At 37.4% G+C, this 25,275-nt stretch overlaps 1 protein-coding gene across 2 annotated transcripts in view; it reads left to right on the top strand.

The window, feature by feature from the left end:
- The window catches only part of NECTIN3 (nectin cell adhesion molecule 3), a 69,490-nt gene that overhangs the window by 13,810 nt on the left and 30,405 nt on the right, over positions 1–25,275 (top strand). For both annotated transcript variants that reach the window (XM_066175063.1, XM_066175071.1), the window contains exons 2-5: positions 10,988–11,326; positions 18,412–18,708; positions 20,462–20,579; positions 22,703–22,854. In XM_066175063.1, coding sequence (XP_066031160.1) covers positions 10,988–11,326; positions 18,412–18,708; positions 20,462–20,579; positions 22,703–22,854 — 906 coding nt within the window. The remainder of the gene's footprint in view (positions 1–10,987; positions 11,327–18,411; positions 18,709–20,461; positions 20,580–22,702; positions 22,855–25,275) is intronic.

Here is a 25,275-nt window from a genome sequence, read left to right as displayed (position 1 = left end):
CTCACAGCAAGGAAAGGAGACCTCATCCTGGGCTCTGCTAAGCAGATTGAGGGGAGGAATCCTTTACCTCTCTTTGTCACTGGAGCACTGTGTCCAGTTTGTGGCTCGTGGTACCAGGGGGACACAGAGCTACCAGAGCAAGCCCAGAAGTGAGTCACTGTGTGGACTGGAGCACAGGGTGTGCGAGCAGAGGCTGCAAAAGCTGGGCCTGATCAGCCTGGAGAAGGGAAAGCTGCAGGAAAGTAGCCCTTGTTTGCTGCCTGATGAGAATGTATCAAGAATGTAGATCAATGCTTTCTTCAGAGATGCCCCACACAAGGGAATAGGAACTAGCTGGAGTGTGGGAAATCCTGAGCTAATGTAAGGAAGTAAAACTCCACTGTGTGGGAGAAGGTGCCCAAAATATTTGAGGAATCGGTGTCCTGTGGTGATATTCCAAACTTGACTGGGTAAATCTTCAAGCAGTCTGATATAACTGGACCTACTTTGAGCAGGACTGAGTGGCCTCTTGAGGTCCCTTGCCTCTACCTACATGAAGTCATTATTCTCTACATCAATATTAGAGCTTGTTTGACTTTGCCAATGAGAAATGCATTGTGAAGAAACCTGTGCCTAGGAGTTCACTTGTGTTTGTGGTAATTGCTAGGTGACCTGGTTGGAAATGATCACTGTGGCTTACATCAGTGTTTGACGTGATCTGTTGAAAACTTTGAAGATATCACAGGATTTTTGTGGAGGTTTGGTTGGTTGGGTTTTTTCCCCTCCCCTCTGCAGGGTGGTACTGATGAATAGTGATTCCTATGACATGAGTCTGGATGCTTCAGTCTGACAAATGAAGTCAGAGTGATTAAGTCAAAGAATATCTTAATAATGCTCACAGTTTAGACCCTGGGATAGGCATGAGTTTTTTGGGTAATCTAGCAAGATGCACATTATAGTTATCCTCATGGTTAGGGTGGCAGTTTATGTAAATACCATTGTGTAGCAGAAAAGTGACTTGCCACTTTATAATGAAAGAGAGCAAACAGCAGTGACAAGAATCCTATACTGAACACTTTGTATTGTATTTTTGGGTTCTGATTGAGTTGCCTCGTTTTGGGGGATTTTTTGTTACTCTGTGGAATGGCGAGTTTATTATATGGTAGGGTTGAAACAACAGCCATTTAACTTGGAAGGAAAGCTGGGTTTTGGGCTGGGTTGGCATCGGGAGCACTAGCCCATGTTCTTGCAAGTTTGTGGCTAGGTGGAACAGAATATGCTGCTGTGTCACTGGTAACTTCCATGTTTTGAAATAAGGCAGAAGTGAGGGGCAGTAACTCCTCAGACTGTTGTGATATTTAGTGCTCAATCCCTCACCCCCAACTTCTTCTCCCCTCAAAAAAAAAAAAAATATCATCATAATAGCATTAAATTGCTTTTCTAAATAAGGAGTGGAGAGGCCTGGAAGGAAGTGGCAGGGTATTTTTCTGACCAGACTGTTTAGCAGTCACCATGGTCTGGGAAGTTTTTCTAGAAGAATTCATGTGGTGGAAGCTGTAGTTGTAGGTGGTGCTGGAGGATAGTAGGATCTTGTCTATTGCATTTCCTGGAGTATGAGGTGCCCTAATTGTATATAACTACTAGTTACTTATGGCAAATTGGAATAAAGATGAGTTACAGAGTTTTGAAGTACCTTAAGAAACTGAGGGATTGAATAGTTAAGCAAGCTGAAGTGTAAATGGTTGTTCAGCAATGCCCGTGACACATCCTTTGTGGAGGAGAGTGTTAAACTTTGTGTATGAATCATTATAAATATATAATATTTGTATAGTTGCAAAGAAGGCCTTGAGTATGTGATGGCCAGTTTTGTGAGCTTGCCAGAGGTCTGTTTTGAAGGAGCTGCCTGTACAAGGTCTGAACTAGGCAGTGCACTGTTGGGAAGCATGTACTCTGTCACAATGTTGTATTGGCATCCTCTTTGAACTTGAAGTGTAGTAAAGCCAGCTTTGAAATTTCTTAGCTCTGAATTCAATATTAGAATTGTAACCTTTTAAGAATTAACTGATGTCCAGGAAATGTCAATTTTTGTGTAATGTGTGACGTCTGTATCATGAGAGGCAGTTTATATATAGAAGTCAGAAAAGCTGAAGCACTAGCTGACTAAAACTATGTGATTAGGTGTTCCTGGATAACTCCCGAATGGAATTTCTTTCATCACCTTGAACTCACAGCCCTGCAAATGAATGAAGAGATTGAGCTTTTAAAATAAATTTTAAGCAGGCAACATTAGAGTTATGTCTAAGCATGAGGTTGTAACTCAGCTTGTCAAACATGCTCAGAACGAGTTACTTTTCTCAAAGCTGAAGGCTGTCATTTCTCCCAAATCTTACTTGTTGCTGAGAAAACTTGTTTGTAATGAGTGATTTGAGGATGCTACAGTGACTCAGCTGAGGACAAACTGAAGCTAGCAGAGATTTCAGGGGGAGTTACATATACCACTTTGAAGAGTTAAAAGCTTTTTACAAAACACGTGACAAAAGATGAATATCTGCTTGTGGATCAGAAAAAAAAAAAAAAACAAACCTCATAGCAGAGACTGGTCACCTGCTGTGATCTGGCTGTCCCCCAGATGAAGAGGAGAGCCTTTACTGAAAAAAGTAACTAAAGGATACAAATAGAAGGAAATAAATACATTTGATAAGAAAGTAGCTATTAATTTTAACGAGTTGCAATATTCAAGTTAAACCTAATGCAAGTTGACCTGAGGGTGAAAAAAAGTATCTGAAAGTGCTCTAAGAAAGTATCTGTTAGCCGAAAGCACTGGTGCTGTTTCATGTGTTTCAAGTTGCTGAACATTAAAAATGAAATGGATTTGCCATTCCAGATACCATCAGTGTTAATTTCTATTTTGTGTTTTCCTTATATCCTTCATGTATAACTGGGTTGGTTTCTTGATTTGCAAAGCAAGTCAAAGATAGTCTTAAACACAGTTGAAGAAACATTAGGTTTCTACAAAGAGGACAGGGAATGAGACTTGTAAAAGCAGTGTATTCTGAAGTCTTCTCACAGTAGTGAGGTCTGGGTGTCACCAGTAGCCATGCTAGAGCAAGTGGTATAAGTGTATGGGATGGAATATGACACACAATGCTTCAGCATGTGTGTCATATTGGCTAGCAAGAATTTTAAGGAAGACTGGATTATTGCTTTACTTAAAATGTCTGTTAATCTTACAATAATGAAGCCAATCTTTGATCATTTGCAGAATCAGGTTAGTTTGGGAGTTTGTTTTCTTTAATTACTATATATCAAACTTTTCTTAAAGGGTGTGGAGGTTTGTTACTTTGGCCAGGGTGTTCATATGAGGAATTCATGTTCTGTAGCCTCAAAGATTTTCTTTATTTCAGTGGGCCTGGTTGCTTGTTTTTTGTGCTTCTGTTTTTGTTAGGTTTTTTTGCTGTTTTACTGGTTTATCTCCTTCCTAATCTTCTCAGGCATTCTCTTTTTGCAGTGTAAGTACTTTCAGACCTTTATTGGGTTACCTTTTATGAGAATAATGAGTTCTTCCAGTCCTTTCTTGTAGGTCATGTTTTCTAGGCCTCTGAGCACACTTTGCTTTCAGACTCTCTAGATGGCTAATATACGATGTGTGCTGTTCAAGCTGAACAACTCCAGATGGAGCCTCACTGATGTTGGCTAGAGCATGCACTTATATTAGCATATTCTATAGTGTCACTTTCAATTCTTGAGGTGTAATTACCATACACTTGCTGTAGCTTTCAGAACACTCTTTGCTCTCTAACCAGTTATTTAACATCCTCAATGTGTTACTTAGACCTGTTCCTGCTGGCTGCTAGTCTCATTTGGACCCACTGCAGCCTGAAGGTATTTTTCTGCCTTAGTGGGAAGGGTTTGTTAAGTGTAACTTCACTTGTTTCTCTGTGTATAATGCAGTCGTCATCAGCCCCACCAAGACTCGGATGTACAACTCACCTCTTGACCTCCAGTTTTCTTTTAAATATTTTGGTTATGTGTTTAAACTGGATACCACATAGGAGGACTTCAGCCTTTTCTGATCAGCTTGTCAGAACTATTGATTCATCTTTTGTGTTTCAAAGGATTTCTGAGATTATCTGGAACTCTTTAACAAACTTTCCAGTAAGAGGTTTGAGTTATGTGAGGGACTGCTTGTTTCAATCTCTTCTGCATGTGTATGCCTATTGCTCTGATACTTAGGGATTTGAATTTATTTAAATGGGATTGCTAAGCATTTTGTGGTGGCTGGGCAGTAGTGGTGTGTGTATGGATAACTTTTGAACTACTTGTTTACTCTTACTACTAGTTTTTTGAGGGAGTGGGACTTGAGATGTTCTCTTCCAGTCCTGCTTTTGAGCCTGGCCCATTTATTGGAAAAAGAGTACCTTGTTATCCTGCTTATTTCCCTTTAAAAGGAAGTGGGATTGGAAGATTTGGTGAAACAGAGTTGGAAATATTCATTCCAGAAGAATTTACAGCTGCCTTATACCATGCCTTACTTATTAGTTCAACATGTTTTATAAACATCTGAAAGTTTAGTGTCAGGATGAACGTGGATGTCTTAATTTGCTACGTGTTAATATGTATAAAAGATTATAATGTAAGAACATGCAAAATGGACACTGATGTTAATATGGTCTAAGTCAAAATTCCACATGAAGTTTTAAAGTTCATGGGACTTTGTAAACATTATTAGCGAGTAGTTTCATTTAAAGTTTCAACCTTATAAAATTGGTTTTCTAAAGGTGTCCTTCCCAAATATGTTTGAATCATGAGCCTAATTTTTTTTTAATTTCCTCTAGTGTCTTAGATTGTCTTGCTGCTTGATACTTAAGGTCTGTGCAGCATGGTGGGAAGCAGAGTGTACAGGGGCACAGGTGCTCTTTTACGTGGAGTTAAACTAGAACAGAAGCACCAGTTCACGTGAGAAAATGGCATTCTGAAATAAGAATGGTGGGTAACAGCCATGCCTGACTTCAAGGGCAGAGCTTCTCTGAAGCTCCACCCGACTCTGAGCTGGGCTCAAGCTAATGTTAAACTCTGAGTTGTAACTACTTTTATTTTTGTGTTGCATTTGAGTCAAGTGTCTTATCAAAATCTGTTTCTTTGCTTTCTATGTTGCAATTGTCAGTCTTGTACATAATCATTTATTGTGGAGCTGAAGAGGTTTGCATACTTTGTCATCTTTGACTCCTTTGTGCCAGGATGTCAGTTCTTTGTCCAGTATTGCATTACCTGGCCTTTTAACAGGCACTGTGGGTCTTCTCTCTGGGCTCTGGATGCTACCCTATAAATGGTAGCTCTAGCCTTCTCAACAATAATTTCTATTCCTTGCACCCTCTCTGCAGATACACATGTTGATTCAGCAACCAGAGGGTGATAACTGACTGTCTCTTCCATCAGCTGAGGGCAGTGAAGGAGCAGAGTAACCCAAGTCTCCTGGCTGAATGGTGCAATATCTTGGCAGCTTTACGCTTAGGAGCAGCCAGATGGAGGTTCAGAGCGTTTCAGAATTCTGCAGAACATCCTGTGATAGCACTTAACTGAGAATCCATCTGTCTGGAGCCTGATGTTAGTAAAACCCTTCAGCAACAGCTAACTTGAGGCAGCACTGAAATTTTGTCTGACCTCTTCATGCAGTTCTCGTTGCCAGGCTCTTTGATTTTTAGGTTGCTTGGAAAACATACAACTTTGTGCAACTTTATTTCATAATTTTCAACTAGAAATGATGCTCCCCTTTCTATGATTTTTGTAAGAAGTCAGGCTGTAGTCACCTAGAGGAGAGCTGCTCATGTGTTAAAGCGAGTCAAGACTGAAACCTTGTTTTGGGCCATTTGCAGGTGTAGAAAGTTAACATTCAGAAGTTAATAGAACCATTTTCAAGTGGTGGATTTGCATGAGCTACATCATAATGCTTTTAGTTTCCTTGGTATTAGGTGAAGTTGACCTCTGATTTAAAAGGTACAGTCTTCTGAACATCAGGAAAATGAAAAAGCAACCTGAGAGCGCCTGAGAATTTCAGTAATCTTGGCTTCAGACTATGGAATTGCCATACCTCATTTCACCAAAACTTTTTACATTCTGGTAGGCTTTTCTATGCCGATTATATTGTGTGCTAAACACTAAACAAGGTTTTAAGCTTTGCTCTCTGAGATGGAAGTAATACATCCCTGGTTTTCTTCCTTAAAAAAAATAAGGCAAGTACGGTGCAAAAAGAAAAAAAAAAAAGGGAACTTGAGCTGAGTCCTGTAAATGCAATGCTTACAGAAGCTAATCTTGTGCTGTTCCTCATCCCAGCTCACTTGCCCCCAAAAAACTGATTGACACTTCACTTCAAGCAAGGATTGTGGCAAAGCAGATCCTTAGGTGAGAGTAACACTAGGTTATAATACTCTCTCTTTGATGTAATTGCAGTTTTTTCCTGAGTACTTGCTTAGCACTTCTAATTGGAAGCTAGTGTTGAGGCATTTTGTACTACTTAATCTTGAATCTCTTCCATTCCTTGGTTCTGATCTTTTTTTGACACAGTAATTTGATCGTGCCCTGGCGTGGAAGACACACTGACTTCTTCCCAGTCATTTAAGCATATATTTTTATAAAGCCTCGAGTTGAGGTTTCAGCTTGTTTTCTGCAGTGTCTAAAAGTCATTTGCTTTTCAAGCTAAACTAATCTGAAAGTGCCACTAGATTTGTGGAGCTGTGCTCATTGCCTGTGTTGTGTTGCCACTTGTGATTGACTGAGCTAATTAAGAGAGTTAAATCAGGAAGAGAACAAGTGAGTTTTTGTAGGTAAGAGTCTTTTAGGTACCTGATTAGTCCTGACACAGGAGGATAAGAATAAGCTTTCTGATGTCAGCTGAAATTAAACTGACCAAACAATAATGCTTAGACTGAACTTAAGAGTGTTCCATGGGAAGTTCTGCTGACATAGCAACTTGCTGTCAGTGAAGTAGGATGTTCTTATTGTTTTGCTCCATTCTTGATTGGAACTCTTTTGAGTTCCCTGCCAGTAGTGTATGCTAGGGCCACATATACCCATGAGCTGAATAACTTTCTGACAGAGAGGAAAAAATTCGGTGTTATGCTCTTCTGTAGTTTGGCTTTGTCTTGTGGAAATAGTTGACATGTTGTGGGGAATCAGTGGCTAGAAAATTTCACCTTGTCTTGCTGGAAGTGTGCTGTTGAGTGGGCAACAAAATGCATTGCATAATTAGACTTGTGCATGGCTGTTTCATGTAGAAAATCTAAATCTGCTACTTATTGCAGCAAATACCAAGACTGTAAATGTGTAAATTTACAGAAAAAGGTATTCTGTCATTCCATAGCATGAAGACTTTTTTGTGTTAAGAAGGTTGTCATATCAGTATCTTTATTTCAGGTAGTGGTAGAAGCTTAATTCAGAATTGACATTGAACAACAGATTGTTACCATGGTCAGTATTTGATAGCACCTAGTTCTGTGGCTTTTAATGCAGCAAGTGAGCCTTAAGGATCTTTTTGGTTTGTTTACTCTTTAAACTTTCTGTCAAGTTACATGAGTAGAGTCAGTGCCTTGTGTTTCAGGTGAGATTCTTGACTTTATTGCCAAGGCATTGGATTACTGTGATCAAAAATCAGTTCATGTATAGTGGCTTAGCTGAAATTCAATCATGCTAAAGTGCTTGAGATGGCAATATCATCAGGCTGCATGTGAAACAGTACATTACAATCTTATGTATTCCAAGGGAACAAAAAGGAAAGGGAAGGCAGATCTGTAAAAACTCAGAGAAATATAAAGAAAAAAGTAAAAAAACCTCATGGTGCTGTGTTTACCTTGAAGTTACAAAACATCTTGATTACTAATAAATACAAAGTGTACCCATAAGGTTTGTTGAGAATGACAAACTTCAATATTGTGAACGTGAAGCAGAGAAGGTCAGATTTCAAGAGGAGAAGGGCTAGGCCTCATTAAAACAATAAATATATGTTCTGTGTGCCAGTACTTTGGATCAGTTAAGGACCTGAATAGTGTGCTCTTGAAGTGTCCTGCTCTTCAGAACCTTGTGCATTGTAAGCCTCTAAATGTGTATTTTGGAGGAGACATGTAGCTCATTATTCAACTACAATCTGTGAGCAGAATACTGACTCTGGAGTGGAAGTCTTTGTGTCAAAGGAGATACTTAACTTAGGCATCCTGAGCCTTGGAAAGCCCTGAATATCTGCATGGTAATTAGCTCGCTAGTTTGAACTATTAGCTTGATTGCTCTGCAACTGCAGCTAGTTAAATAATAACTGGGTGGAGATTAAACAAGAGATACTGTTCCAATTAAATATGTGGCATTGGCACTTCAGATCTAAACTATTTCTAGCACTTTAAACACTTTGGAGTCTATATACTGTTGTATGAGCTGTATTTAAGTTCAAGTTAAATTATTTGTGTAACTAAGTTGATTTTTTTAAATATGGTTGGGGTTTTTTTGTGGTTTTTTGTTGGGTTTTTTTGTTTTGGTTTGGTTTTTTGTTGGAGTCTGAACATATGTCCGAAGATGATATAAATGTAAAAATGTAGAATTTGGAGTAGTGATCTGTTAGCTCTACCTCCCTTGCTGGAGAAGGTGAAGGAGAAAGATCTAGCTGATCAACATTCTATAGCTGCAAGTATGTTTGTATATAAATATATATGGGTCCTGCTCAGTTCAGTCTGTAAATCGTAAATATAGAAGCAATGAAAAAGTTTGACTTCTGAAAATATTCATGTAATTCATGTGAGAACACTATGTTCTCATGGACAAATGAGCTGTTAGAAGAATTCCTTGGTGGGAAAATGGTTGAGTATTGACTTTTTAAATGTACAGTGGTCATCTTTATGTAGCTAAAGCCTCCAATGACTGGGAGCAGAGTTACCAAAAAGAAAGTAAAAGGAAGCAAAAGAACTTGTGTGTCATTCAGTTAACTGGGATGTTTTTTCAGTTCAGTTTGTTACCTTCCCCAGAAGTCTGGGCAGTTTTTGTAAGTTCACTTGAGGGGCTTTTCTATGCCAAGTTGTTTGGGGTTATATACAGCTAATCACTTTGTTAAAGCTTAATATAGGTTAAGATTCAGTAGATTTAACTGTTGCAGAAAGCTGATTCCTGAAGGAAATTGTGGTTTTCTTTGCTTAAATTACATTATAGAATATGTGTATCCTGTACGTTCTGAAATACATTTCACAAATGTAACTTGTGAGCCTTACTATAAGGTAGAAAGCAAATGTCAAATACTTTTTAGGGAATGTTCCACCTTATGTTTAAATGTAGCAATGGCAAGTGGAGATGAAGTTTGGGCAGAACTCTGTGCATGCTGGTTTGCAAATAGTTGTCCTCTTTCCAGTGTCTGTCACTATACTGTGTTAGATAAGAGGTATGAGGAGAATAGAATGTCCTTGCACTACTTGTCATGGCAGATATTCTGTATATGAAACATGTTATGGGCTTTTTTTTTTTTTTTACTTTTCTTGCTATTTTTTGTACCCTCACCAGCCTCACTTAGCAACTGATGTATCGACAATATTGGTCTAAATTTCTGGCATAGTTTGAGTTATTTGTGTAACCAAAGGTATTCGTGCTATTGGTGTTAGTCAGTAGTTTTATACTGAAGAAATATATAACCAAATCACTTTTTTTGGCTGACTTAATTGATTCAGAAATGGTTTGAACAATGAAAAATCAATTGATGGGAAGTGGAAAGCTTTTAACAATGGACTTGTAGATAAAGGCATATAAGGACTTCTTCCCTGAAAATGTCTTGCCTTTTGTGTGAGCCTGGTGAGTGAAAAGGCAGCTCGTGTCTCATGTTGAGTGACTTCTTCACTCTTATGAGAATGGGGCTAATAAAATTTATGTTTGACTTCTGCGTCATCAGTGAACTTCCTCAGTAGCAGCCTGAGTACTGGTGTGGGGTCTGAAGAGAGAATCAGAGCATTTGACATAGCTCTGTTAAAATCTGAGCACAGGAAAAAGAAATACATTGTGGACTAAGGCTTTGACTCTTTTTCATCAGGTTAATTTGCTCCAAGAGAACTGATGAGTGAAGTTGCTGGAGCATCTGTTTGGCCAAAGAGATTGTGAACCTGTTGTATATCGAACTGCTTTATCCTAGGGGATTTTCTTTTTTGAAAGGAGGGTAGTGAAAAATGCTGAGCTCAGAATGCAGTTGCTACTGTGGAAGGCATTTTAGGTATTAAACAGAAATATGTTGAATCCTAAGCAAGCACTTGACTATGCCTACTCTTGCATATTCACTGTCTGAGAGAAGATCTTGTGTGAAGACACCCCACTACACTGAAGCAGAAAGATTGCACATGTATGATGGTAAACGTCTTCATTAGGAAGTAGGGTAGAAAAGTTAAAGTTGAGGTCTTTGAGTGACTGTCACTGTAAACATGGAGTGGTTTGTGGGATTTTGATAGGGGGCGTTTTATTTGTTTTTTTAATTGTTGCTTTGCTTTTTTAAGTATTTATTGGTATGGTAAGTGCTAGAAGTTTCACTTATTTCTACATATAAAATATACAACTTATTTTTTAATAAAAGATTGTTTAAGGAGAAACACATAAGTGCAGTAATTTAACTTAAGTTTTTGCTTGATGTTCTATATCACTAATCAGACTGCTAAAAAGTACCATGTGTTGGGGTTTTTTTGGTAAATCTGAATTCACTAAATGTTCATATCTAGTTTGATTCCCAAAAGACTATTACACCAGTTACATAATTGTCAGGTCATTTTTATATGAAGTTGTGTATCAGTGGCAGTATTCTCCGAAAAATTATTGATCTGTGCCAGCTTTGGTGTTTTTGCTTGAAATATGTTTCTGTAGGATTTCCACACGTTGTGAATCAGTTATTCAGAAAAAAGAAGGAACTCTTTTCTAGAAAAGTTAGCTAATTATGAAAGAAGGTTTGCTGTGAAAACCAAGCAATGTAACTTTCTTGTGTAGCAACTAACAATTGCTTTGTTTTTAGGTGCCTTAGCTGGACCAGTTGTTGATCCACATGTGACAGCAGTTTGGGGGAAGAAGGTTGCGCTGAAATGCATAATTGATGTAAACGAAACAATAACACAAGTTTCTTGGGAGAAGATAGATGGTAAAAGTTCAAAGACTATAGCTGTTCATCACCCTGAATATGGAATATCTGTTCAAGAAGAATACCAAGGAAAAGTGGCATTTAAAAACTACTCACTTACTGATGCAACAATCATCTTAAAAAATGTAAGCTTTTCTGATGCAGGAGAATATGTTTGCAAGGCAGTTACATTCCCACTTGGAAATACACAGGCATCAACAACTATAACAGTATTAGGTAAGTCAGCTTCTTTTTGAAAGGAAAATCCTGCAAACTTACTACTAAGTTGTATTTTACCATTTAACCCAAAGAAAATGCAAAGTATGTGTTTGCTGGTCTTTCATTACCAATGTGTTATTTTTATTAATGTCATAGAGGAGACTTCTTTTGGGTCTTGCTTCTTTAGAACTTGTTATTTGACTGTCTAGTTAAAAATAATTAACCAGTTCCTATTCAGACATTATGCTAAAATAAACATTCAGTTTGTATTAGTGCAGCATTTTAGAGCTTTGACAGACAATGCTGATACCAGGGACTTGTGTGTATGTGCTGGGAAGCTGCTGAACTTGGGTTTTGCTACTGCCTTGGCTAAATTCCTACAGTTAGTACAGAGTAGCCACTGATCTTCAGAAAAAGCAGGTATTTCTAAACCCTGTTGATAACTGGTTGTCTCAGTGAAATAGTCCATCATATGTAATGAGGTTAGAGAGTTCCCAGTGAGGATCAATGCCTCACACCTGGAAATATTCAGATGGGACTCTGAGCAGCCTGGTCTAGTTGAAGATGTCCCTGCTTATTGCAAGGGAATTGGACTGGTTGACCTTCAAAAAGTCCCTTCCAACACAATTCTATGATTTCATAAATGTGCTGCTAACATGATAATATAACTGCTTGGGTCTGGTGATGCAAACTGTTCTTTGCACAGTGTAAATGTAAAGCAAAACTATCTAGATGACTGCTGATAGTTGTGGGAAGAAAGTCAATTTAAGCTCTTGACTGTTTGTGGATAGTCATAATGTGAAGTTTTTATAGACTTGGGATTTGTTTACACTAATTTTGTCCCTCTTGTTGAGGGCTGAGTATTGCTGTCATAAGGAATTAGTGCTGAAGTGCAAGTAACTCAGGTGTTACTGCAGGATAAGGTAAAATGATTACCCTGAAACTTGAAAGCCTAACGTAACCTGTTATTAATTTGCCCTCTCCTTACAATAGTATTCCTCTTGCACTAGTGTAAGGTACTTCTGTATCTCCTGCCAGGAGTCAGATGATATTTTCTGTAGCTGAGGTGGTTGTCAATGACTGTTTCTGTAAGCAGATGTGCTTTTTAGGGATCGTCTCTTGGTCTTTGATAGCAGCTTTTCATAGCAGTAAAATACTCAATGGGATAAATCAGATGGCTGTAGCACAGTATGTAAACTGGGTTTTCACCACAAGGGGGGGGTAAAATAAATGCATAAAAGCAACTGGCTTAATCCGATTTAAAACCAGGAATTTGACCAAAATTCTGTGTGACGCACAAAGCATTGTGGTCTTATGGTCCTCTTTTTCACCTGACTTCCCTCTGTACTGCAAGTGGTTATGTCTGTGGTTATTGTAGCAGTCTTTTAACTTCAGGCTTCAGCTATTGTGCTTTACAATAAGCAGTGAGAAGTTCTTAGTCACCTTTTCTAATCAATTTCTATTTCTAAGATTGTTTTGTTTTTTCAGGTAACATTAGTAATTGTGTCCATTCTGTACTCATAATATCAGATTTCTGGGGGAGCCTGGAAAGCACATGTAGGGCCCCTGTGCTTATTATTCCACACTTGTTTCATTAAATATGCATTATGAAAAATTACACTTGAAATAGACAAAGAAGTATTAGTCTGGCATACAGTAGTTCTGATCATAGCTTTTTTCATCATTGATGTAGATGGTTGCCAATTGCTGTGGGTCTCTTGGGACTCGGTATCAACCTCTAAATGGCAAAACCAAGCTGTTATTTGCAAAGATGCTTTTCCATCCTAGTTACCATCAACTTCACTTACATGTCCCTCTGTTGGACCTCAGTTCTTTGGCCTTAGCAGTGTATTTTCTGTCCTTCTAGAAACTTTTTGCTACACTTACATCTAAGCTTAAACAGTCAAAATACCAGGGAAGTGATGATTTTCAGGATATGCTTGTAAATTAATAACTTGTGAACTTTGCTGGCCTGAACTCAACAATTCCAAGCTCATCAGTATCTTAAGGCATGCAATAGCTGTAATTTAAATCTTGATGTAACTTAAAATTATCTTCAGTGATGCATTGACTGCAGTCTCCCACTGTTCTAAAAAACTCTCCCTTGAGTAAGGAAAAAAGTTCCTGTCCTAAGGCTAAGGCTGTTTCCAGTTGAAGCAGGATTGCCTTTTTTCCTAGTCCCTGTCTGCTCTTATTTAGCAAAGAATTAGTTTCCTCCCCATGTGTAGTGGACATACTTAGTCATGTACTAGATGCTTGTACACTGTAAAGTGGAGACACTGAACGTAAATGGAAAAAAACCTTTAAGATAAAATGCCCTGTGTTTTGCCACAGTGCACTGATCACTTAAGACCATATTTAAAAACTCTTATGCATCCCAAGTTTAACAGACTAGCTGTGTTTGATAACCTTGCCCACTCCCAGTTTGCTGTCTTTAGTGCTTCATGTTATCTTAAGGAAATGTACTGTAAAAGAAGAGGTTAAGACAGTGGAAATAGGAAAATGCTTTTAGGATCAAACAGGTAAATTGAACTTTTCTAAAACTGGTTTGTCAAACTTACCTTGTTAAACTTGCACAAAAAACGGCAAATAATTTTTGTGTCAAGCTGTTGGTTTCCCCAAGATGCTGACCAAATGAGGCAAAGTGGTGTCTCAGGGCAGAAGAGATGGCTTGTCACAGAGTAGTTTGCAGAGCTGACATAATTTTTATGTTACTAACTTGAGTGCTGTCCATGGCTATTTTAAATACTTGCTTTGGTTTGACTCTGCCTTGCTAAGTTGGATTTCTCATCATGAGTATTGATAAAGTAGGTCTTGTTCCTCTGCAGCCTAGCTCTTACCGACGCTCCAAATGAGGAATGAGTTGTAGAGATGAGTGTCAAAGGTGTAGGTCTGTGACCATGAATTAGATCCTAGACACTCTAATGCAGAAAGTCTTCTGATTAGGAATTAAAAGATGATGTATGTCGGGCAGTATAGACACTGGATCCTCTCAGACAATTCAGATGAAATAATGGCAGTTGAGAAGTGCTAGTTGATGAGATGTACGTGTTCTTCTTGAGTACTACAGAATACTCTGAGCCAAGAAAAAGTATCAAGTCGATGGCAAATTAGTGAACTGACTGGCCTTAAAACAAGCAAGCAAACCACCCCCCACAAACTACTAAAACAAGAAAACCTTAATAAGTTAATAATTATTAATTAGCAAACAGGATGAACTACACAGAAAGATAAAACTTCTGGTTTTGAGGTGAGAGAAAATTAAAACTTGAAATACTGTTTTGGAAAGAAATTAATCAAGTACATGTCAGTTGTGATGAAGGGGATGACAATTCCCAGTGTCATAACATTGCCAAGGAATTAAGTGAATTTAATGCCAGGAGGAAATAATCTCATTTGTGTTGTAATCATGCCAACTTCATCCAGACCTCCTGTGCCCAGTGTGTGCAGAAAAATAGTTTTAAAACTAACAGAAGCAATTGAAAAAAAGCTTATGAAATACATGAAAACCAAGAAGCAGCTTTTTGACCTTAAAATTTAATGCAGTAGGATTTAAGGCTCTTGTCTGGATGCTGTATTATGTTCTTTTCCAGTAAAGAAGTGTAAGGACTTGAGCAGCGAGAGATTTCTGATATGTCCATGTTGAATGTGAGGTGAAAATGGAATAAAATCAGGCTGGGTTAAATTAGGTGGTGGTCGTGAGTCAGTAAAAGGGCAAGCACAGATTATGCAAATTAGTTCAGACCTTTTGAACAACTGCTCATCTAGCTTCCATTTTTCAGCCATCCAGTCTTTAGTATTCAAGTATAATTCATGCCATCATGTTGCTTTAGGTGGAACTCTTACACTGTGGAAATAGGTCCTACTTTTGAATCTTAGGGGACTGGTGGCTTCTTTTTTCCACACAAAGCATTGTCCTCACCATCTATTTCATTTGGCCTAAATAGAGCATAATGTTCCTACAGAGTGAGTGTAGCAGCTTCTTTAATGCTCTCCCAGCTGCCTCTTGTGTCCTTCAGCACCACTGTGAGCAGAGAAAGTCAGTGAAAATCACATTTGTGTGGTGCACTGAATGGTCCTGGGATAAGAGGACTGCACATAGAAATTACACTTTCAAAAACCAAAAATTTACCACAGGAAAAAAAAAATTCCAAGGTCCGTACCTTGCGTGATCTCTTTTCCAAACTGAAAATGGTAAAACTATTTTGCACTGTGAGAGATGAGATGTCAATGGCCCCTTGTAATTATGGATTCATTCACCAGATTCTTCTTAAGTGAAACATGAGTGAAACATCTAGAAAGGCCATAGAATAAGTGGCTGGGCTTCTGCCGGTTTTGTTTTGTTTGCTGGGACAAAGTAGTCCTGCATGATAAGCTATAGAAATAAGTATCCTAACAGTAGTTGCTTTCCATTTTTCAATATGTGGCTATTTAGTTTTCTTGCAGATGGAGTGTAGTACAAGAATCACAATTTATGGGAAAATGTGACAGTAGAAGCCTAAACATTTGTGATGTATAAAAAAACCTGAAACATGGAAACACATAGGACTAGGAATAAGTATATTTCATGACACTGAGTAGTTTTGAATAAGTTCACCTTTGTGTCTAGTTGACAAGTGTAAAACCAAGCATTACACAATGAACTCAAACTAAAAATCTCTGGTATCACTTGAGAAAGTAGGTTTCTTAAATTAGTCTATTGTGCTTTCTGGCTACTTGAAGATTTCTTTTTCTAGAAGTACAGTACTGAGTAGTCTGCTTTGAGTCTGGACATCTCTTCAACTTAATTAAGAGTTCTTGTTTACTTTATGTCTCCCTTCACAAAGAGGTGGAGGAAAAATTACACAGTTGCATACTTTTTTTATTTTTTTAAGAAAAATCAAAGGAATCGAACATATTAAGCTTTTATTTCCAGCTGAAACTTAGAGTCTACAGTTTTGGCATGAAATGCTAATGATAGCTTCTAATTTAATTGATTTTACTGTTATGGAGATCTTGAGGAGGGAGGAATACCTCAAAAATTTGACTTTTCATGCATGTAAAATTCTAAATATAAATTTGGGTGTTTTTCTTCTGCATTTTAGTAATACTACAGAAGCTATTGAAGTAGTCTCTACCAGTGATTTGGGTAGGACAAGGCAGTAATGTTCATGTTAAATCAGGAGAACCAAATTGTCAAATAACAAAGCTATGTAATGTCAAGTTCTCCATACTAGGTTTGAAAGGCTTTTTTTGCAGATGAGACAATGCTTCATATATGCACCAGTTCAGATATCCAAGCTTGTTACTGCAGAAAGCTTTAGCTGTTGCTGGTGTTGCAGAGAGGGAATCAGATTTTGAAAGAAGCTGTATTAGAAATGTTTCAGATCTAGAAGAGTGAGTGTGCATCTTGGCAGAAAAAAACCTACTATTGGCTTTTTTTTTTTTTGGTAGGTTACAAATCTCAGAGGGTAGGCATTCAGAGAAACAAAGTAGAAAATAATTTGCTCTCAGTATCTGCCCAAACAATCTTCAGTTTCATAACAATTTATCTTCTTCAAGCATTTCTAAGTAGAGAACAGAAAAAACACCTTTTTTTAAGGTTATCCGTTTAATAGTTGCCTTTTCCTTCAGCGTAATTGAGCAAATAATAAACCAACTTGTTCAGTTGAACAGTTAGACTGAGCACAAAACAGTCAAAAACTGATCCTGGCACTGGATGGGCTGAAGCTGAAAATACTTGTTACCCAGTTATCTTTGGAAGGTGTAGGTAGTTGGAAAACTTGCCAGGTACAGTGAACTTCGCTCTATTCTGTTGCAAGATGTGTCTGTGGGTCAGCTTCAATTTATTGAAAAGAAATTCCTTGAACTAACTTTTCTCCTTCTGATACTGAAAGGCACAGAACTTGCACTACTTGCCTCTGCTTTGTGATTAGTGAGGGCTGATCCACTGAGGTGGATTCTGAAGGGTTATGGTGAGTAGCAATGACCTTCCTTCAGAGGACTCCAGTAGTCAGATTAGCGCAAAAGACCAGGACTGTGGAATGGGCTGGTACGCTGCTGCAAACCTGTCCCTTGCAGAACTGGAGACACTAAAATAGCCCAGCCACGGTTTGTATCTGAAGCACCAGGTAGTTTTTCAGACCTGGGCTGCAACTGTTGGGTGGCTTGTACAGGGCCCAAACAGATTTGCTAAGCCAGAAGGAAATTTTTTGGAAGCTTTTTAGTCCATGGCCCTCAGCAGTAGACTTGTACAAGAAGAACTCAACTTCCTCTTAGAAAGAAGTGTTTCCCTAAGTTTTTAAAGTTTTGGGGTGAGCAGTGGCTTTACAAAGAGGTCACATCCTTCCACATGCAGATTTCTTTAGTCTTAGACTTAGTATTGAGTTCCATTTTTTAACTTTATAGGGTTTCATACACAAGAATGTGTGTGTATATATATAGGCAAAATTTTATTTATGTATAAAACAGTGAATTTTATTTTTATTTTGTTCTTGAAATTTTATTTCTATATATAGATTACTTTGTATCTCAAAAACTTAGATAACTGTTATGTTCAATTACATATTCCTATTAGATCATTTAGTCAATGTGTGGTATGTTTATGTAATAAAGATGCAGCATAGAAGTCATTTGTATCGTAGTGATCAAGAAAAACTCTTAATGCTGGGTGTTACAACACTGAAGTAGCTTTCAAGTGACACAAACCGACAGTATAGATTAATTCTTGAATGCTTGAAAATGCAGTGGAATCTAAGCTTTTTGAAAAAAAAAAATGCAGTGTAATTTCAACCTTATGCCTTAAGCTCTCTGTTGTCATACACTGCAACTGGAGCACTGCAATTGGCATTTTGGACCTAACCATTCTGGAATTCCTTGTCAGTGCATTAAATGTGGTGAATGAACCACACTGAACTTCAATGAGTGGACAAAGGGGGATAGTGTCAGCAGGCCAAAGCCTTGCAGAGCTATCATCTCTTAAAATATGTGTAGTCTTATATCTAGGATGTCTGATTAACATGAGCATTTGCAAATGGATTAGATCTTGTCTAACTTTTAAGATGTGACACTTTCAAAGATATGGAGTTCTTGTTTAAATCTCCTTTTCTTTTCCCCTTCCTTAGTTGAACCTGTTGTGAGCTTAACGAAAGGACCAAACCCTCTAATAGATGGTGCAAATAGGACAATAGCAGCCACTTGTACAGCAGCCACTGGAAAACCTGCTGCACAGATTGACTGGGAAGGCGGCCTTGGTGAAATGGAATCCACCTCTACTCTGTTTCCAAATGAAACAGTGACAGTTGTAAGCCACTATGTGATTGTCCCTACACGATTTGCAAGAGGAAGACACATAACTTGCATTGTGAGGCACCCTGCCTTTGAAAAGGAGATACGATACCCTTACGTGTTGGACATACAGTGTAAGTATTCTGTGAGGTAATGACTCCTAGTATATATCTTGCAACCTCCCCCTTAATCACTGTATACCTTCCACAGGAAGGAGATGAACACTTTCTGCTTCAGGAAAATAACGGAAATGGAAACTGTATAAAAAAGCTCTGATAAGAGGCAGGTCATGCAGGAGTAAATGCCTAGGATCTCTGTATTGAAAATAAAGTCATGAAGCTACAATACTGTTACATTTCTACTGTTTTGGATCTTGAATCATGGGTAAACGTGAAGGTGGATCCATAAGTTGTTTATGGTGTCTTACAATTTCAGCAGTGTTAAAAAAGAATGCTAATGAAGATTCGTGTTTGATATGCTATGTTGAAAATAGGTCTTGTGGTGGTCAATAAATTATTTTCAGATTATTCACCAAGCTTTGTCTACTCTAACTAGCATAAAGAGTCAAGAACATAGTACATACATGCCTTGCTATTGTTATTCAGCTTCAGATTGCTCATATAATTCAAACCTGTACCAGACTTCTTTAAAAAATGTATGGCTTTTAAAGGACTTGAATACAAAGGCAAGGTGGCTTACAATATTTAATTAAAACTAGTTAAGACAAATAAGTTTTAGGCATGTGGTCCCTTTTTGTTAGACAGTGCATATATGAACAAAACCAACTATTTTCATGTTGTTCCTTTGGTGTCCTGTCTTGGCTGTGTGCTGCTTTAAAGTTCGTAAATCACAGAAGTCTGTCAGTTAAAGTGGAACGAATGCAGTGGCTGGAAAAAGTAGACTTGGCTGTTTTGATTTGATTAGAATTTGATTTTGGCTTAGTTTTCTTCTGTTTGATAAAGAATCACTTATTTTGGCATAAAATAGGGATTAGCACTACTTTGTTTTATTGATCTTGAAATGAAGTTCTAGTCTGGAGGGCCATTGATACAGTAATAAAACTAAAAAGGATTTGTATTATCTCAAACAGTGAATAAAAGAATTGTTTCCTATTGAAAATGAAGTGAGGATGCAAGTTGGTCTTAATATTTTCATCTGAGATTAGTGTTAATGCACGTTTCAGAATTTCTGACAAAGTTGTATAGTGAGTTACACAGCAGCGAGAAGCAGTGTGTGCTCCTCAGTCTTCCCTGACACTTAGTAGCTTTTGCAACTGCTTCTCCATCTCAGTTTCAGAGCTTATCCCAAATCACAGTGGTTTGTCTGTTCCTTGGCTTTTGAATATTTTTCTGAGGCCTCTCTAAAATCACCTCCTGGCTTTTTAGAGCCATAACATAATTCTACATTTTGATGCCAATGGATAATTTAATCTTTACAGCTGGCATATGTGAACGTTTTGGTGATTTCCTGATTACCTGGGTACTCCCAAGGTTGTTTCTGATCCTTTGCTGTATCTTTTTAGTGAGAAGTAGTTCTAGGTTAGCATTCCTCACTTCCCAAAAACATGAAACTGATTCTTTTTTTCTCAAGTCTTCTCACTTCCTCAAGGTGCTGTGTGGTTGCTGAAAACACACTGGAAAAGTCACACAAATTAAAACAATTTTTTCATTGCTGCATGTTAATGTTGTAGCTTGGAACTGTGTCATGTTCTCTGTATATTTTGGTGGTGGTCTTTAAAAACAATAAGGGAACCAACAACTAAAGCACACATTCCCCTAAAAAAAAAAAAAAAGAATCATAAATACCCTTCTGTTCTATTGATCTTGTAATTTGCTTTTAACGTAAAAAAGTTGTGATTGTTCATAGATGAAATCTTTTTTTTGTCAGATGCCCCAGAAGTTTCAGTGACTGGCTATGATGGAAACTGGTTCATCGGAAGAGGAAATGTTCAGCTCAAATGTAATGCTGATGCAAATCCATTACCTATGGAATTTATGTGGACCAGGTAAATATTTATGAAAAGGGACTTGCCACATGATTCAAGTAGGATAATCACTTTGCTTACAGTAAATACATGTTTTGAAAACAGAGTATATGACTTGCATTTGTCATAATGGTTTTATCCAGCTTTTTAAAAGGAGAATACAAGATGTGTGTTGGTATGAATACAGGTGAGTGGGTGTATTGTAAATTTACGTGCCTAAACAGTTTGTCTTTACTCTCAGGGTAAAGTCTCTTTAGTTACTCAAGGTAGACTAAGCTGTGTACCAATAAATGCAGTAAAGACCAATAAATCTAGTAAGGATCCAACCGTTATTTGCTTATGCTTCTAATGAAAAAATTTAAAAGCTTACATAGCATCCACATTTCATGAATCTGTGGACTGCTGTTTCCATTCCAGGCTTAGCTCAAAATCACTGTGATGAGAAATTCCAGCACAAAAAAATTCATATTTAAAAAAAAAAAAAACATTTGCTTCTTCAGATACACTGGGTTCTCAGTTCTCTCATTTGAATTTGAAACATATGTAAGAACTAATAAATACTACCACTGTTCACAATTCTAGAAGAAATAAGCCTATTTAAATACATTTAAAGTCATCCAAGCTTCAGAGATCACTGTTAGATTTCCTGAATTTAAAATGGAACAAACTTTTACAGGAAATCTAAATTTTCTGGGCTAAACTTGGTGTGCCTTTCTAAGCAACAACAAAACCCATGCAAAAAGCTGTAGTACTGGTGAATGAGGGACTTCATGTGTAGGGGAGGGGAATTCATGTAAAAGAAGGGTATCTTGAGCTTTGAGAAATGAGAAATCCTGTGTTGAACTGTGCGCTGTTTGACTGGTGCCAGATTTCAATAGGTTGTAGAACAACCTTACCAACCACTTGCATCCCTTGGATTCCAAGGTGATACTGTAGTTACTGAGATAGTGATATTTTCATGGTTAGTAATATTTTTAAATGTTGCATGTATGAGAATTTTATTAGAATTGAGCTTTCAAACCAATTAACTGTTTCACAATGTTTCTTGAAGTAAATACTTTCTGGTACTATGAATTATGAGGTACGGACCTGATGATCTTATGTGGCTGAAGCCATTCTGGGTAATAATCACAGCAATGGAGTAGGAATGTTGTCTTGAACCATATTTTTTGAAGATTGCATTTAATGTTAACTGTGAAGTGTTTGTTTCTTTTCCTTTGAGTTCCTGTTTTAAAGCGATGGGTGCCTTTTTGTTCAGTACTACTTAAAAAAGCATGCTTGTTAAAGGCTTTCAAGATACTGTCATCTAGTGATCTAGTTTGAATATTGATTTAGGCCTGCTTAGCTGTTAATAGGTACTTAGGTAAATCAAAATGGTTTTCAATGGTGTGAAATGACACAGGTGTTTAATGGGCAGTTGGGAGCTCTGTTAGAATAGTTCCAGGGCCTTTGCCCTTTCCCCTTTTTCTCGTGTATTTACACAGTTGTTACTGCAATCTCAGGCAGAATTGTACAGGGAAATGATAGACTTAAAAAAGGCAGTTGATAAAAAATATTTTTTTAACCTGTTTTTTACCCAAGTGTATCACCAAATACCACATTCCATTTCAGTGCTGTAGTTTAGACAGAAAACTGATGGGAGATGAAAAACAGCAGCTCAGGAGAGGAGAAACTGCTTGAATTCTTGCTCAGAAGTTCTAGTCAAAATGTCCTCTAAAATAAGCATGGATGAACAGACATATTTACTGGATGCAAATGAGCAGGCAGCTAATCCTGACAGCAGAAGTGCTTCTTAGTTAGATTCTTAGTTTTCAGAGCTTGGGTTTTCTTGTTCCTCCGAGTTCTTTTGAGATGCTATTTTCTTAGCTGTAGTAGTGTTGACTTTAGAGAGCTTGCTAGTTCCAGCAGATCTGACATTTATAGGATTTGGCCCTGAAATTAAATACTAAATAAATCTTCAAGTGTACACTGAGAATATCAAAGGAAAGCCCACTGGAAGTGTCAGAGCACAGTGAAAAATTCATTCCATAGATTATTTGCAATAATAATAATAGATATAATAGATATAATAATAGATTATTTTAAACTACTTCTGTTTAAACTAGTTGTAAATATATACCCTTGAAATATAACTGTTCCTTTAGGTTAGATGGACAATGGCCTGAGGGATTGTTGGCTGTTAACAATACTCTGCAGTTCAGCAGTCCTTTGACTTATAACTACACTGGGACTTACGTCTGTAAGGTGACTAATGCCCTTGGTCAGAGAAGTGATCAGAAGACTATCTACATATTAGGTAAGTCTTACTTCTTAGTGAAGACAGTATGTTAGCTTGGAACTTTTTCTTTGTCAGTGATTGAATTAAAACTGAAGCACTAGTCACTGCATGAAATATATGAAATATATATGTTTTTTGTGTGAAAAGCTGTTGAAAGTGTGAATTTAAAAGCTACAGCACAATTTGGGATTAAACTGACTCTTGAATAGCAACATATAGTGGAAATTGTTAAGGTTAAGGTGCTTCCAAGATTATTATTTTCTCTTGGTAGTTAAACTAATTTTTTTTGCAGTGTTAACCTGTGATTGACAAGACGTGTTGACTGCAATAAACTACCTTGGCTATAATAAGTTGGCAAAACACGTGTTGGTGGAAGGGAAACAACTACATTTAGAAAAGCTGAAGATGCTCTCTTTTAAGGATGTTAGGGTTGTTCTGAATATGTGTGTTTTACACCAGTTACTTGTTTCGTTTTCTCGGGCTGCGGATACCCGGTAATCATCAAATTAAATACCTCATGCAAAACTCTTACTGATCTACTTAGTACCATATAGCAAATTTGTGTGTCTGTGAAGCACTACTGCTGTTGGAACACACACCCTTGTATCCTTAACACAATGTAATTAATGTTTTACTGTGACACCTTTTTGTGAAAGAACAGCGTGACTTACAGTAAGTGTGAGTACTTCTGTACAAGTGTGGAAAAGCTGTTCAGATTTCCATAAGGGATTAAGTAAATTAGTTTAATCTCCAGCTTGATCAATAAATGCTAGTATTATAGGGTTTTTTAAGAAAGATAACAGACATGAAAATTAAAACTTCATTCTGTTGTATTGTTACTCTTCAGTAAGTTCTTGACATTAGTTATTTCATTAAGCAAATTAAGTGTCAGAGCATGTGTTGGCCTGTTAGAGGATACAGAGATGATGGATACAAACATAGATGATTTCTTTGTTAAAACTCCATATAAACACTTAAGAGTTAAAATGAGAAGGAGAATTTATGACTAAAGCTTTAAGTACAAGATGTTTGAAGCCACATCAGTCAGAATTCACTTTTGAGTTGTCTGCATCTTTATAATGAATGATAATGTTGCAGTCAGTGATATAAATGCACTGTAGGCCACTGTGGAAAGCTAGTAAGTTCTAATTAACTGTCTAGTCAATGAGCTAGTTAACTGGAAACTTATAAATAATTTGAGACAGTTGAATTACTTGTAAACGACTTAATAGCTAGAATTTTATATAATTTAAAAGATTTCAAGTGCTGCCAATTGTTATGAAATTTATTTCTGTGAAAGTTACTTTTAAATGTTTTGGTTCTAATGCCGCTTCTATGGGGAAGACTTCTTGGCTGCATAGCAGTCTCAAAACAATTACAAAAACTGGCACATTGTAAGAAATATCAATTCAAAAAGTTGGAATATTATCATTGAATAGGGTGAAATGTATGACTAGAATATAACTTTCAAATTCACTTGCTCAAAAAATAACAATGCAGTTAATAGCTCTGTTCTCAGCCCTGTTCTAACTCTAAGGAGTGGGGAGTTTTTTCAAGTCCACTGTTAAAGTTGCCAGTTCTGTGGATATCATGTGCTGTAAATAGACCTCATGCCTTTTACCATGGCTGTCATGCATGAAAATTAAAGGCTGTCATTCAAATTATGTTTTCAACTGACAGACTAAAACAGACCAACCAGGAAATCATAGATACTATTTCCTAAAATGAATCAAGTTTTTGTAAAGCAGGGTAGCTGGGCATTGGTGATGGTTTACGTTCTAGCCTAATGCAAATGTTACAGAGTTTAAACCAGCTCAGTGCAGAGATAGTTAAGCTTGCAACAGTTGGCCTTTGCTGTGAACTGTTGGGCACTGTTTACATGTGTGCTGCTGTTCAGCCCTGCTCAGCAACTTTGTTGTGCTGTGGCAATTTAACTGCAATTAGCAAACCTTAGCTGTTTTCAGGGAGGGGACAAAACTGAGCCTCACTTAGTGCAGAATCATACAGGGTCATGGTTCTGCCAGTTAGGCACACCAGTAACAATAAAGGTTTTAACTGACAGTAAATTTCAGTCTTTTAAAGTGTTATGTTGATCATGCTGACAAAATGATTAAAAGCTTTGTGTATAAACTTTTCGTATATAGGAGACTTGATAAAAATGGGAGAGGTGAAGCAATTATTAGTGTAACATCTGTATTTTCAGAAACAAATACTAAGCATATTTTATTGTAACTCTTAAAGAACCAGTCACTCTGAAAAGTTATTCTGAAATAACTAAAATGCCCTTAAATGGTGCGGGATGGGCAAGTGACTAATAATCAATCCACTTAGCACCTTTGATATTTGACATAACTCAGCAGGTATCTATTAATAGTAAACACGGCAATGATGTACTGTAGAGCAATAAGCTGAGATAATCAATTAGCATGTCTATGTTTG

Source organism: Chamaea fasciata, unplaced genomic scaffold (genome assembly GCF_029207755.1).
Source record: "Chamaea fasciata isolate MVZ Bird 193981 ecotype frontalis unplaced genomic scaffold, bChaFas1.0.hap1 SCAF_2, whole genome shotgun sequence".
Lineage (NCBI taxonomy): Eukaryota > Metazoa > Chordata > Aves > Passeriformes > Sylviidae > Chamaea > Chamaea fasciata.
Note: the sequence above shows the minus strand (reverse complement) of the source record. Positions and strands in the feature narration are given on the sequence as shown.